A 15361-nucleotide genomic window follows, 5' to 3' on the forward strand; every position below is an offset into this window, starting at 1 on the left:
GTTTAATCCATCAAAGTTTGCAGTATCAGGATTTAGACTGTCAGGATTTTCAGTATCAGAATTTAAGTCTTCATTTTCAAATCTCAGTTGATCATGATCATTGAAAGCTTCAAGTCCAGTAATCTTCTTATCATCAAAGGAGACATTGATAGATTCCATGACAACCCTTGTTCTTAAATTGTTGACTCTGAAGGCTTTTATGGAAAGTGGATATCCAACAAAAATTCCTTCATCAGCTTTTAAATCAAATTTGGATAGCTGTTCAGGAAGAGTCTTAAGAACAAAATATTTGCATCCAAATACATGAAAATACTTCAAATTTGGCTTCTTTTTCTTCACCATCTCATATGGTGTCTTTCCATGCTTGTTAATGAGTGTTGCATTCTGAGTAAAACAAGCAGTCTGCACAGCTTCTGCCCAAAAATAGGTTGGTAGCTTTGCTTCAGCAAGCATAGTTCGTGCAGCTTCAATAAGAGTTCTATTCTTTCTTTCAATAACTCCATTTTGCTGTGGAGTTCCAGGAGCAGAAAATTCCTGCTTGATTCCATGGTCTTTGCAGAACTCTTCCATGATTAAATTCTTGAACTCAGTGCCATTATCACTTTTTATGATCTTCACAGAATCTTTGACCAATTTATCCAGTTGCTTGACATGATCAATCAAGATAGACGAGGATTCACTTTTTCTGTGCAAAAAATTCACCCATGTGTATCTGGTGAACTCATCCACTATGACCATAGCATATTTCTTCTTTGCAATAGACATGACATTCACTGGACCAAATAGATCAACATGTAGTAGATGATAAGGCTCAAGAATTGATGATTCAGTCTTGCTCTTGAATGAAGATTTTCTTTGTTTAGTCTTCTGACATGAATCACAAAGGCCATCAGGAACAAATATTGATTTTGGCAGTCCTCTCAAAAGATCTTTCTTGACTAGTTCATTTATATTATTGAAATTTAAATGAGAGAGTTTCTTGTGCCAATTCCAGCTTTCTTCAATTGATGCTCTACTCAACAGACATATTGCAGAACCATCAGTACTTGTTGAAAGCTTGGCTTCATAAATGTTACCATGCCTGTATCCTTTCAGAACAACTTTGCCTGTAGATTTGCTTACAACTTCACAGTGTTCTTCAAAGAAATCCACATGATAACCTCTGTCACAGATTTGACTAACACTCAGCAGATTGTGTTTAAGTCCTGAGACCAGAGCTACTTCTTTAATGATGACATTCCCAAGATTGATATTGCCATATCCCTGTATTTTTCCAATGTTCCCATCTCCATAAGAAACACTTGGGCCGGCTTTCTCCACAAAGTCTGATAGCAGGGTTTTATTTCCAGTCATATGTCCTGAGCATCCACTGTCCAGAACTAGGATGTTTTTCATGTTGCCCTGCAATCACAAAGACCACTAATGATTAGTTTTAAGGACCCGGACTTGCTTGGATCCTTTGGCCTTATTAAGTTTGTTAACATTTGCAGCGGATTTAGCATCAGAGTTTATGTTAACATTTTTCTTATCAATATTTACACTATCAGACTTTGTATCAGAACTTACACTAGAAGGAACAATGCTAACTTTCTTTAAAGAAGGTTTCATTTGATAATAATCATAGTACAAACTATGATATTCCTTACAAGTATAAATGAAATGTCATAAACTACCATAATGTAAACAAGGATTTTGTGGCCTATATCTAACAGACTGACTCTTAACTCCTGACTTTGAAGGTAAGGAGTCTATGTTCTTATTTTTCCTGCAAAAAGAAGCCAGATGGTTAGAACTTCCATAATTATGACATGTTTTTCTAGGAGCATTAGGAACAGGCTTATAATCATTACTTTTATTCACACCTTCCTTTCCATTCCTATTTTTTCTAGGTGACTTTACCTTGTTTATATTCTTAACATCTTTCAGCTTATGCTTAAGCTGCTTCTTTGTCATTAAGCCTACGTTAACTTCAGTTGTCTTTTCCTATTTTAGTTTGTCAGAAATTAATTTCTCTTTAACTTCTGATTTCTCAGTATCAGACTTTACAGCTACAAACTTAACAGGTTTTAACTTTGGCTTTTGTTTAACAACTGTAGGCTTAATTTCTATAGTTCCTTTATCATTCTTATCATCTTCATAACCTAAGCCCTTTTTCCAGTTTCCACTACTTAACAAATTCTGAGTTGTTCTGTCAGAGTTAGTCCAAGTCCAGATAATCTATCTTTCCTTTTCTAACTCGGTCTTTAGAGATTCATTCATTTTAAGTACTTCATCCCTAACATAGAAAGCATCATCTCTATCTTTCTAAGTTTGATGGAACATGACTAACTCTTTTTCAAAATAATCATTCCTCTTTTTACAAGCAAGATTTTCAGAAGTTAATCTTTCACATGTTAAAGTTTGATCTCTATAACTAATGAACATGGTTTTAAGATATCTTTTCAACTCATTAATGTCATCATTATGAAAGGCATAAGTAGTTTGAGGTACCTTTAACTCAGCAGCTTCAGGACTACTATCAGCATTTGCCATCAAGGCATAGTTCACCTCACTTTCAGAATCTGAAGTGTCTGTCCAGCTTTTCTTCTTTGTGACAAGAGCCTTGCCTTTGTCACTCTTCACTTTCTTGCAAGCAGGAGATATGTGGCCTTTCTCACCACAGTTGTAGAATTTGACATTTGTGTAATCTCCTCTTTCAGACTTCCCTCCTTTGCCTTCAGATTTTCTGAAACTCTTCTTATCAGAACTTGCACCTTTCCTGGAAAACCCTTTTCCCTTTCTGAATTTCCTGTATGCAATCCTTGTGATTCCTTTCACCATAAGAGCACACAGCTTCATCATCTCTTCATCAGCATCCATCGCAGGCAAGCTTTCAGTTTCTGAGTCATCATCACTATCAGAACTTGATGACTCAGTATCAGACTTTGTGATGAGCGCTTTTCCCTTGCCTTTCCTTGAGGTAGCTGCCTTGGGGTATTCTTCTTCAGCCTTAAGAGCAACTGTCCTTGACTTTCCTCCATTCATCTTGCTTCTTTATTCCATCTCAAGTTCATGAGTCTTGAGCATCCCATAAATTTCATCAAGAGTTGTTTCTTCAAGATTATAGTTGTCTCTTATAATTGTTGCCTTCAAATCCCAACTTTCAGGAAGAGCTAATAGGAATTTAAGGTTTGAATCTTCAAGATCATACTCTTTATCAACTAGTGACAAATCATTCAAGAGTTTGACAAATCTGTCATATAAATCAGTCAATGACTCATTAGGCTTTGAGCTAAAGTGTGCATACTCTTGAGTGAGTATTGTCTTCATGTTCTTCTTAAGCGAATCAGTTCCCTGGCACCTTGTCCCCAAGGCATCCCATATCTTCTTTGCAGTCTTGCAGTTAATTACCCTGTTTGACATTACATTATCAATGGCACTATGCAGCAAGTGTTGTACCATAGCATCTTAGCAATTGATGCAATATCTTTAGCAGTGTAATCACTCTTCTCCTTTGGTACAGACATTGCTGCTTCACCTGCAACTACAACAGCGAGTTTTGTTGGCTTGTGAGGTCCTTCATTGATTCTGTCAAGATATTATGAATCTGTAGCTTCCAGAAACATAGTCATCCTCACCTTCCATATGGGATATTCAGATGGTTTCAGTATGGGAACTCTAATAGTCTCATATCGACTATGGATTTGAGTCTTTGGAAGTTCTTCAGTTTTGGTGGGCTTGGTTGGAGTTTCTGCTTTAGACATGATTATTTTTGTATCTTAAATTGTTTGTGTGTTAACAGATAGGCTCTGATATCACTTGTTAGGTCACACACACTGTAGAAGGGGGTTGAATACAGTGTATCGCACAATCAAATCGAATTAAAAGACAACAAGTAACAGAAAACAAACTTTATTAAACTCTGTTACAATGTAGAACTGTCCTCTCTCAGTGATGAACAAATATCACGAGAGCTGCTAGGGTTACAATGAATAATATTCTCGATAATGATTACACATATAGTGTAAACCCTATGTCTGTGTTTATATATCACACAGTTACAAGATAATCGCTAATTGATATGGAATATAATTCTGCTTCCTAAAATATATCAATCAGTTATCTTTACTTCCAAGTATTCCATTCTTCACAGAATTCCTTCTTCATGCATATCTCTTCTTACATTTGTCTTGATCTTCTTTCCTTTCAATCAGCAGCCTTCCTTATCTGAAAGTTTCCTTTAAGTCCTGATATTATCTCCTGATAAATATGTCCTGAACCTTAAATACTGATAACTTAAGTTCTGACTTCAGTATAAGTACTGATTTCAGTTAAGTACTGATTTGTCCTGTTTAAGTAAGATCTGAAAACTAAACACAAATCATATTAGACATGACATTATCAAATATATCTAACAATTTTCATTTTCACTTTTACTCTCCCCTTTCTTTTTACTTTCTCTTTCCTTACTAAAAGCTTCAACTCCAGCGGCGAACTTTTGCTCGGAATCGGCTTCAATCCTCCACCGTTTCTTTAATTTCTTCAGTTCATCTCTCTCTCCAAACAAAAAGGTACAACCGACTCTTTATATTTCTGAGTTTTATTTATTAAACCCCTATGCATGTCACAAAATTATTCATCTTCCATTTCTTGAATATACATGTTCTTGTGTGTATCTGTGTATATATAAGTGTATATATATGTATTTATCCATCCAGATCCAAAATCATAGGATAATCAATTTCAAACTTGTGTTTTTGAGAATTTCAACCGTTAGTATCCTTACACCTTAAAAAATCACCACTTATAATCTGCACATAATCATATCTTCTTTTAGAGTCCGCCAACAATTTAGGGCGCGTCCTCAAAGACTTCTTTTCACAAATGGAGTCAGGCTCTAGTTAGAGATGTTCCTTTTGATGCGCATTGTTTTTTAACAGGGCGCGCCTTATTTTAGTTAAAGACATATCCTCTTAAATAGACTAGGATTATCTTTATGGCGCGCCTTCTCATAGGAAGGCATGTTTTTTGTTATGATAGGACAACTTTAAACCTATCCCTTATATTAGGGCATGATATCTTTTCAATACACGCCTTTCATTGCTCTTCAGTTTTCTTTCTTCTTAATTTCTGAACTGGGCGCGCCTTCAAACTTTCTTGATTTTCTTGACAGCTAGAAAATGAGGGTGCGTCCTCTCCTTTTCACCCATTCAAGGATTTCCCAACCGATTTGGGAATCTACTCACCTCCAAGCACCTACTTCGACCCTCAACCTCCAAACTCCCACCATACTTCTGAATTTCTTAGTCGGGTGGCGTGCCTTCTTCAAGATTCCAAAAAAGGTACCCTAATGGCAGAGTCTTCAAACAGTTCTTCCACAAACAACATTCCTTTATCTCGAAAACATGGGAAACAAAAACTAATTCAAAAAAAAGATCCCCAGCTCCTACTAGCACAGAATTCAACGATAATGACTGGTTCGAGAGCTTGAATGCTGACAAATATAGAGGTGTTGAAAGGGGCATCAATGTAGATGCAGGGTCTTCCAAAGTTTCCTACAGGGCTGTTTCTCCAAGCCTATCTCCACAACAACCACATGATGCGCCTACTTCTCCTATTTCTAAAGGCGTGCCTGATGGAAATGTATCGCCCCTTCGCGATGAGTTAAACTTCTTTGATGAGGACTCTTTTCAGTTTTCCACCTCTCCTGAACCTTCTCCAATCCCCTTTCAGCACTGGAAAGTTTCTGACAGTGAATTAGACTTTGACTGGAATGAATTTGAACCATGCAGTGAAGCTGTGAAGAAACGCTTTAGGAAGGAGCATGGGAAGCTTTTTTGCGTGGGCCTATCCTTAGCCTGTTCAGATGAGCAACTAGAATGGCTCATGGAGTTTTATGATATGGAAGTTATATGGGCGCACCCTTTAAGCATGATGCATCCCCATATTTTCAACTATGGGAGGAACTTCAAGATCCCTAGAATGGTAACCAGTCCTAAGCTGGTATCTTTAGGTTTAGGCGCGCCCTTACATCCCTATCTTAGGGAAGTGATAGAACTTTATGACGTGGCTCCACTCCAACTTTCTCCCAACAGCTACAAATTTATTTTGTCTCTGTACATTCTCTACACGGACCTGGGTTTTCCTCAGCCTTCAATGGCTGAAGTCACTTATTTCTTTAACCTGAGAAAGTCTGACCACGGATACTACTACTTGGTTGTAGACAAGCAACATAATAAGAAAGGTTTCTCCTCTGGAAAGCTCAGCCATGAAAAAGGTTGGAAGGAAAACTTCTTTTACATGTATGATGTTCCCAGATTAAGAATAAGATTCAACAAGTCACCAAGTAAGGGCGCACCCTTTCATTCTCTTTTCCTTATATTATTTCTATGTTCCTTTTTCCTTTTTTATATCCTTATTCTTTTCAGACAGACCAGCGGCCAAACCACTTAAGGGCGAGCCCAAAAAAGGAGCTGAAGCCCTTCTCAGAGTGGCTGCTGACAGGGGGAACTTAAAGACCTTAGTCACCCAGACCAATTTGATACGAGTCAGAATCCTTTCTGACCAAGTAGGAACGAAGTGTAAATACGTAAAATTTAGGAAAGGTGCCCCTATTTCCCGTGCCATTGACCTAGATAGTGAAGAAGAGGCTGAAGAAGAAGAAGAAGAAGAAGAAGAAGTAGAAAATAGCTCTTTTCAAGGCCAAGACCCTTCAGGTTCAATCATTACAGAGTCTAAAGGCGCGCCTTTCCATACTTGGTGCGTCCTAGCTTCCTTTCTGTTAGCTTTTGTATTAGCATAATAGATATAAATTCCCGTTAATATTGTTAAACTTTCCGTCCCTTAGGGCGCGCCCTTTCACTCTAGACGTAACACTTTATACATTTTATCAATGATATCTTTATCAATTGCCTTTATTTACTGCTTTGTTCAGCACACCTAATTGTCACGTTCAACTAACATGTTCTATGTTTTATGCAGAAATGGCTCCTCCAAGAATCACCAAATCCTTCGTGGCGCGCCCCGGTGACAAACCTAAACCCAAACCGAAGAGAGACGCTCCCTCAGCACAGGCATCCATCCCTACTCCTACTCATATCCTTCAAACTGCTCCTGTCTCAAAAAGGCTCATAATCGATCTAACGGAGAAATAGGGCGCGCCTAAAAGGCCCAGAACAGAGGGCGCGCCTTCAGGCTCATCTGCTGCTCTGAATTCTCTTGGCCCCATGGGTTCCCTTCATGTTTCAGATGAGGCAGTGGAACAGTGGCAAGCTATGGACCTGGAAGAGGCCACCCGTGCTTCCATCAAAGCATCCTGCCAATTATTTGTCCACTCCACCTGGGTGCTGGACAAGCTTCTTGAAGAGAAGGCGCGCCTCGAGAGGCTGCAGGGCGACCATAACATCTTGAAAAACACCCTAAAAGATAAGGATTTTCTGCATGCCAAAGACATCAAAGCCAAGGACTCTGAAATCTCCTTTCTCAAGGATGAGGTGGCTAATATTACTTCTCAGCTGGAGATTGCCAATAAAAAGGCTACCTCTCTCCACACTGAGCTTGGTGGAGCCAACTTGAGGATTGGGTATCTTGAGGAGCAACAGAGAACGGGCTGGCCTGATGAGAAGAGGGAAATGACTGATGAAGCATTTGCTAATGGTTTCCACTTCTACAGGATTGGTTTTGTGGCCAATGACCCTGATTACACTTTTAAGAAGTTTGGGGAAGAAATAGTTGCTGAGATGGTAGAATTTAAGAAGGAGCATGCTGCTGAAATCAAGGCGAGGAGGGTAGAGCTTGGATTAGAGGAAGAAGATGAGGGCGCGCCAAGAGAGGAAACCTCTAAGGATGTGCCTGAAGCTGATCCTACTGTTCCTCTTCAAACCATCCCCCCAACAGACGAATCTCGTGGTGTGCCCTGATTTATGTTTTAACCTGCACTCGTACTTAAGTTTCAAATACTTCTGAGGAGCCAGCCCTCATTTGATGTTGTGCAAAGTTGTACGACTTATTTTTTGCTACTCTTTAATTTTTTGCATTATAACATATCGTCTAGGTTTATATGACTCTATCTTTTACATATGTAGATCTGTTAAGGTACATCGACCATACAGGGCGCGCCCTAAATGTTATATTGTTTTGATTCCCTTTCAAACCATCACACGCGTCATACAGAAACATGAGTGGTTACCTTTTACCACAGCGCACCTTTATCATAGTCTGAACATAAGATAAACTATTATGGGCGCGCCTTTTAGTATTTAGAAAACATTTATCATAGGCACTTACCTTCTTTCAAGATTTTTTAAAATTGTCCTTATATAATTTGGATTTGCTGAGCAAGGCGTGCCCTGTTTCTTTTTATCGTGCAAGTGTCAAATACTCCTTTCTTATTAGTGACTCTTTTGCAGTAATTTATTTAAGTACCAAACCAATGGCGCGCCTTGATCTGAAGGACTTTACCTTAATTTATTTGACTAGCCATACAATTTTATTTCTTTGTTATCAATTTTTAGGTGCGTCCATTTATGCATGCTATGTTATCTTCGATTATGGACCAACACTTCTTTGAGAGGGCGCGCCTTATCATAGGGCGCATCTCTGGTTTTCTTCAAATGAGAATTTTACATGCCAAGCAGATAAAGCAATTTGAAGTAACTTCTTTATTTTATTGATAATATGCTCTAGTATACAAATTACACCAGTCCCATGGCTACTATTCCCTATGGGGAAATTATTTGAAATTTGTTTTTCTTCTACTAGTTCTAGGGTTCGGTGTCATATGTACTACCCCCCTAGGCTAGGAGGAATTTATTTGCTACTATTCTATTACATAGGAATTAATTATAGAAATGAGGGGGATAAAGCCACACCCTACTGATAATACTTCCGTAAATGTTCCGCATTCCATGCTCGAGGAATAGGTTTGCCATCCAGATCTTCCAAGCAATAGGTTCCCTTCCAGAGTATAACTTTGACCTTGTACGGTCCCTCCCAATTAGCTCCAAGCACCCCGTGCTAAGCTATCTTGGTGTTAGGCATCACCTTTCGCAATACAAGATCCCCAACCTTGAATGGCACGTATTTTACCTTTTTATTAAAATACCTTGCGATTCCCTGCTGATATGCAGCAAGCTTTAATTGAGAGTTTGTTCGAGCTTCATCTAATAAATCCAAGTGGAGCCTCTGGTTAACTACTGCGTCTTCCTCAACAAATAAGTCTCCCCGGAGGGATCCGGCTCCCACCTCTACGGGAACCATGGCCTCATACCCATAAGTCAGCAGAAATGGGGTTTCTCCTGTAGTCGATCTGGGAGTTGTGTTGTAAGACCAGAGGACCATGGGCATCTCCTCTGGCTAATCTCCTTTCTTCTCTTCCAACTTTGCCTTCAAAGTATGTTATATGATTTTGTTTATAGCTTCTGTCTGACCATTGCTTTGCGGGTGATAAACTGCGGTAAAATCCTTCTTAATGTTCAAGTCCTCACAAAGCTTCCTTAGCTCTTTACTATCAAACTGTTTCCCATTATCCGAGATGAGTTTTTATGGGATACCGAATCTGCATACTATAGAATTGAAAACAAAGTCCCTTATCTTATTTGCTGTGATCGTGGCCAGTGGCATAGCCTCCGCCCATTTGGTAAAGTAGTCAACGGCCACCACAGCGTATTTCACACCCCCCTTTGCTTTGGGCAACTCTCCAATGAGATCGATTCCCCACATGGCAAAAGGCCAAGGACTTGCCAATGAGGTAATGGTAGATGCCGGGGCGTTGGAATAGTTAGTGAATCGCTGGCAACGATCACAAGCCCGGACAAACTTGAAGGCATCTTCTTTCATAGTTGGCCAGTAGTATCCTTGTCTGAGGACTTTTAATGCCAACGAACCACCCCCCGGGTGATTGCCACAAATCCCTTGGTGCACCTCTCTGAGAATATAATTTCCTTCTTCCATATCCACACAGCATAACAGTGGTTGGTTAAATCCTCTCTTGTACAATACCCCGTCATATTCAACATATTTTGCAGCCTGATATCGAAGGCGTCGAGCCTGTAATTTGTCTTCTGATACAGCTCCTGTTTGAATATAGTTATGAATGGGGGTCATCCAGCTTTTTCGCGGGATTTCTTGCGTCTGAAGTACCTCTACCTCTGGAATACTCGGGATTTCTTGGATTTCCAAAGGTATTTGTCCAAGTTGGATGATGTCCATCTGTGATCCCATCTTGGCCAAAGCATCTACATTACTATTTTCTTCTCGCGGAACACTTTCTACCCTGGCATTTTAAAATTTTTCCAATAGGCGTTGCGCACGTCTCATATATAACTCCGTCTGTGGTCCCCGGGCCTAGAAACCTCCATTGACTTGGTTCACAACTAATTCGGAGTCACTCCGAACTATCAGATTCACAGCCCCCACCTCCAAAGCTAATTTCAGACCATTGATCAAAGCCTCGTACTCAGCGTCATTGTTAGTGACATAAAACTTGAAATGGATAGCACTCATCAAACGGTGTCCCTCCGGGGTGACCAAGACAATCCCGGCACCTGATCCACAGTTGTTCACGGCCCCATCGACATGTAATATCCACCAAGGGTGTGGGAGTTCTTCCCTTTTATCATGAGAATTTCCTTGCGAGGAAGGTTCCGCCAACACTATGGCTTTGTCATCAACTTCAGAATCAAACTCTAAGTATGAAATCAGCCAACGCCTGTCCTTTGATTGCCGTGCGAGGACAATATTCCAAATCGAATTGTCCTAGCTCTACTGCCCATTTTAACATTCTCCCCGATGAGTCAGGTTTGTGCAGAATATGCCGGAGCGGATAAGCAGTGCGAACTTCTATTGAGTGAGCCTGAAAGTACGGTCTTAACTTTCATGCCGCAAGAATAAGAGCGTACACCAGTTTTTCCATGTTGGTATATCTGGTTTCCGCATCCAGCAACCTTTTTCTCACATAGTACACGGGCCATTGGTGGCCTGCTTCCTCCTTCACCAACACCGCGCTGACAGAGTATTCAGATACTGCCAAGTAAAGAACCAATGTCTCTCCGTCTTCCGGCTTAGCCAACATTGGAGGATTTCCCAACTGCTCTTTGATTTTTAGAAAAGCCTCTTCACAATCAGGGTCCACACAAAATCCTTCCATATTCCTTTGATTGCCTTGAAGAATTCCTTGCACCTATCTAATGACTTTGAGACAAATCAATTTAAGGTCGCAATCCTTCCTGTCAGGCTCTGCACTTGTTTGATGTTGGTGGGAGATTTCATGTCCAACAGAGCCTTGATTTTTTCCGGGTTGGCCTCAATCCCCCGATGGTTAACCATGAATCCCAAGAATTTCCCTGATTCCACACCGAATACATACTTTTGAGGGTTTAGCTTCATTCTATACTTTCTCAGAATATGGAACATCTCAGCTAAGTTGGCGATGTGATCTTCTGCCTTCTTAGACTTTACGAGCATATCATCCACATACACTTCCATTGTCTTTCCAATCTGCCTCTTAAACATTTTGTTTACCAATCTTTGATAAGTGGCATTGGCGTTGATCATTAATAAAAGAGGTGTGCTCCTAGTCAGGCCCATACATGCGAATTTGATTATACCCAGAGTATGCGTCCATGAAGCTAAGCAAGGCATGTCTTGTCGTGGCGTCGACCAACTGATCAATTATTGGCAAGGGAAAGCTATCCTTTGGGCACGCTTTATTCATATCAGTGAAATCCACATATGTTCTCCATTTACCGTTGGACTTTTTTACCAACACCGGGTTTGCTAGCCACTCTGGGTAGAAGGACTGTCGAATTAGTCTGACGTCCAAGAGTCTATCTACTTCTTCCGCTAAGGCTATAGCCCTCTCTCCGCTTATGGCCCTGTATTTTTATCGAACCCCTTTATGCTTGGGATCGATATTCAAACGGTGGCACATTACCACTGGGTCAATTCCTACCATATCAGAATGGTTCCGTGCAAATACGTCAAGGTTTGCTAAGAGAAATATCGAAAGACCCTCCTTCAACCTTGGTGCCAACTGAGATCTTATTCTTAAAACCTTACTTGGATCTTTTTCATCGACAGGGATTTCAATTATATCTTCTGCTGGCCCCATCTTCTCCGTTGGCATTGGTATCCGGGGATCTAGGTCGGGCGAATCATGGTTTTCATTGTCCTGTAGAGAAAGCGCATCCCTTTTAGGAGGAGCGTCGACTTTTTTAGAAGGCGCGCCCTGCATTGCAGGGGCATCAACTTCCTTGATATGTTTCGCGGACAAGGGCGCTCCTTCTGGAAGAAGGGCATCTACCTTATGCTCATCCAGTTTGAGGCTTTGCAAGACGTCGAATCTTCCTTCTAATCGTTCCCCATTAAAATCTGCTTGGACCATGGTGTTTGAGGCCTCCTCTTCTTCCAACATCTCAATTCTGACTGTGTCTTCCAAGAACAATGTTGCTGGGGGCAGCCCAGAGGGGTGCTCGTCTTCTTGCTCGACATAACAATGGACTCGAATTTCCTCGATCGGTTGCTCAATGCTCTTTTCTTGATCATCATCTGATGCATCCTCGGTGTGGGAGTCTTTTCTAAAGCCTCTCATAGCTTTCCTATAGCACTCCCGAGAGTCATATTGAGAGCCCTTTATACTCCCCACTCCATTTAGCGTTGGAAACTTAATGGTAAGGTGGTGGATTGAAGTAATAACCCTCATCTCCCGTAGAAAAGGTCGTCCTAACAGTACGTTGTGGGATGATTCCTGATTCAGAACCTTGAACTCGAGCATCTTCATTACTGACAATGGGCTTTCCTCAAAGTACATGGCAGCCGAATCGATCCCATGACTCTAACTCCTGCGCCGGAAAAGCCATAGACCCACGAATCTTCCCCCGACATATCCTGATCAGGTAGCCCCATCTTCTTAAAGGTGCTGTAGTAGAGGATATTTGCCGAGCTTCCATTATCCACGAAGGCCCTATGGATGTTTTTTGTTCTAATCTGGATAGAAATAACCAGCGCATCATTGTGGGGGTGATGCACCCATCGGGCATCTGCTTCTCTGAAGGTAATATCCATGGACTCACCTTTAAATACTTTGGGCGGTCGAGTCTCCACCCTATGAATGTCCGTGAGAGGTCTGAACTGAGCTTCCCTAGCATATCTTGCCAAGGCTCGGTTACTGCATTCCATCCCGGGATCTCCCCCGTAGATTGTTCGAATGCTGTCGTCCCTGACGAATTTATTTTTCTCCAGAATATCATTGTTCGACCCCCGTGGGGCTCGCCTTTCTTCTTCCTTTACTCTCTCATCCTTGTGCTTACTTCCTTGACTACCCATTCACCAAGGTATCCTTCTTTGATAAGCGCTTCGATCTCATCTTTTAATTGTCGACACTCATGCGTGTTATGTCCAGATGATTCATGGTATTCACAATACTTATTCTTGTCTTTGCTTTGCCATGAAGATAAAGCTTCAGGTTTTCTAAATAGCCCTCTATTTTTATTTACCTCGAAGATATGCTCGATAGACGCGACAAAAGGCGTGTACCGGCTTGTTCTGTAGTCATAGTTTGAGAGAGGACTCCATCCCCTTCTCGTGTTCGCGGTATTCACCCGGTCTGGGCTCCGACTGCCCTTTCTGTACCTTGGGCTTGGAGACCTATCTTTCTTCCTTGCTTTACTTCTTTGATTTGCCTGTGAAGTCGGTTGCACCTCTGTCAGAGATTATTCTATGGCTTTAAACAATTCTGCCAAAGCAAAGACATGTGCTAGAGTAGCAGGGTTTTTTCCTTGTAAATGATTCCAAAAGTCCGAACCAACCCTTAATCCCGCGATTAGGAAGCTTTTCAGGGCTTCGTCTGATGCCCCCCTCACGCTGGTAGATTCAGCGTTGAACCTTTTGAAGTACGACGTCAAGCTTTCATTTTCCCTTTGCCTAACATTGCAAGAGTTATGACAGAGGGCGCATATCTTACCGCAGCTTGGAACTTGGTCAAGAATAGAGTTTTCATCTGATCCCAGGAAGTGATCACCCCTGGACCGAGCTTTTAAAACCACTGTTGGGCGCTTTCTCTAAAGGTTTCTGCCAAGAGCCGGCATCGAGCCAAGCCTGGGACTTGGTACACATCCATCTCTATATTAAAACGACCCAGGAATTCCACATGATCTGAATTTCCGTGGAAATGGAGATCGCTAGTAGTGTTGCGATACCCGGCCGGCAATTATGCCTCTCTTACCGTTACCGAGAACGGGGAAGGGATTTCAGCTGTGGCCGTCACTCTGCCTTCCAGATGGTTAAGCATTCTTTTTAAATCTCCCACGTTGAAAGTCCCCATACCCGAAATGGTCTGCATTTGAGGTTGCGGACCTTGGGGTTGCAGTGGAGGTACCTCCACTTGGTTCCCACCCGGAGGGGCTTGCTATAGGTTCGTGTTCTGGGCATCCTCTGGTATCACAATAATTTCGGGATTTTGACCTTGATTTTCAACCTGACCACGACCGTGGCCTCGAGCCATCCCGCGATCATAATTCTCCACATCTCTGTGATCGTCATATTCAGCATGGCTATCGTTGTTCGCTCGATTATACCAGCGAGCATCAATGTGGCCACGGTAATTGTCGCGACGATACCCATCTAAGTATCTACCTCGGCCTTCGCCTATTCCCCTCCATTGGGGTCTTCTCCATCGGTCGCTTCCATAACCTCGACCATACCGGTCTAGCGATCTGCGGGGAGGAGCTCTCTCATGATCGCGGTGACGCTCCTGATTTTCCTGGGAATTCAGGGGCACACGCGTTGTATCATGGGGCGTCACATCTCCACGATCAGCTTCTTTTTCCATTCGAGCAACAACATTCTTAAATCATCATCGCCTAAGCGGATCCCCAAGCGATCTTTCAAAGCTGTGAAGCCCCATTGCTGATTCTCCAGCATGGATTCCGCCTGTCGGCGTTCTTCAAGACTACGTCCAGACCGATGTGGATGGGTGGCTCCCCAGTTATCCGTCTGCAGGATTTCTCGACCATCAGCATCTTCTTCCACCAGCTCGATGATTGGGGATGTGTCATTGGAATAGTCCAGGCACCGCGGGGTTATCGACACACGCCCTTCTCCAGTGTGGTCGTGGCCGGCTGAGGCGTCCTTATCGCCCATAGGTGTTTTTCCAGGTGCATGAGTTGCACGGTCGCGGCGAAGGCCCCTCCTGGTCTTGTGTCGTTTCACGGTGCTCAACCTTAAATCGAAACCGTTCAAAGCATCGCCAATGCGATACAGTTGTTCCAGCAAATCAGCATTGCTGATGAGTACAGGCGGCTGTCCCCCAACATCCGAAGTGGGACAATCAGTCATCGGTGGAACGTAAGGTTCATGTTCATAGCCGTGATCAGATTCTTCTTCA

At 42.0% G+C, this 15361-nt stretch overlaps 1 protein-coding gene across 1 annotated transcript; it reads right to left on the reverse strand.

Moving 5' to 3' along the window:
- Positions 1-10323: 10323 nt before the first annotated feature.
- On the reverse strand, positions 10324-11125 carry LOC141698888 (uncharacterized). The gene is made up of 2 exons (XM_074503479.1): positions 10878-11125; positions 10324-10687 (listed from the first exon to the last, which is right to left on the reverse strand). The coding sequence occupies exons 1-2, from the start codon at positions 11123-11125 to the stop codon at positions 10324-10326; spliced, it is 612 nt and encodes a 203-aa protein (XP_074359580.1).
- Positions 11126-15361: the final 4236 nt, after the last annotated feature.

Source organism: Apium graveolens, chromosome 2 (genome assembly GCF_009905375.1).
Source record: "Apium graveolens cultivar Ventura chromosome 2, ASM990537v1, whole genome shotgun sequence".
In the NCBI taxonomy this organism is placed as follows: domain Eukaryota; kingdom Viridiplantae; phylum Streptophyta; class Magnoliopsida; order Apiales; family Apiaceae; genus Apium; species Apium graveolens.

Excerpts from the sequence above, each read along its gene's own strand:
- LOC141698888 (XM_074503479.1), bottom strand. The coding sequence starts at position 11,125 with ATGGAAGGATTTTGTGTGGACCCTGATTGTGAAGAGGCTTTTCTAAAA. Across the intron at positions 10,688-10,877 it reads ACCAACATGGAAAAACTGGT|GCGTTGGCTGATTTCATACT; the intron begins GTACGCTCTTAT and ends ATCAAAGGACAG.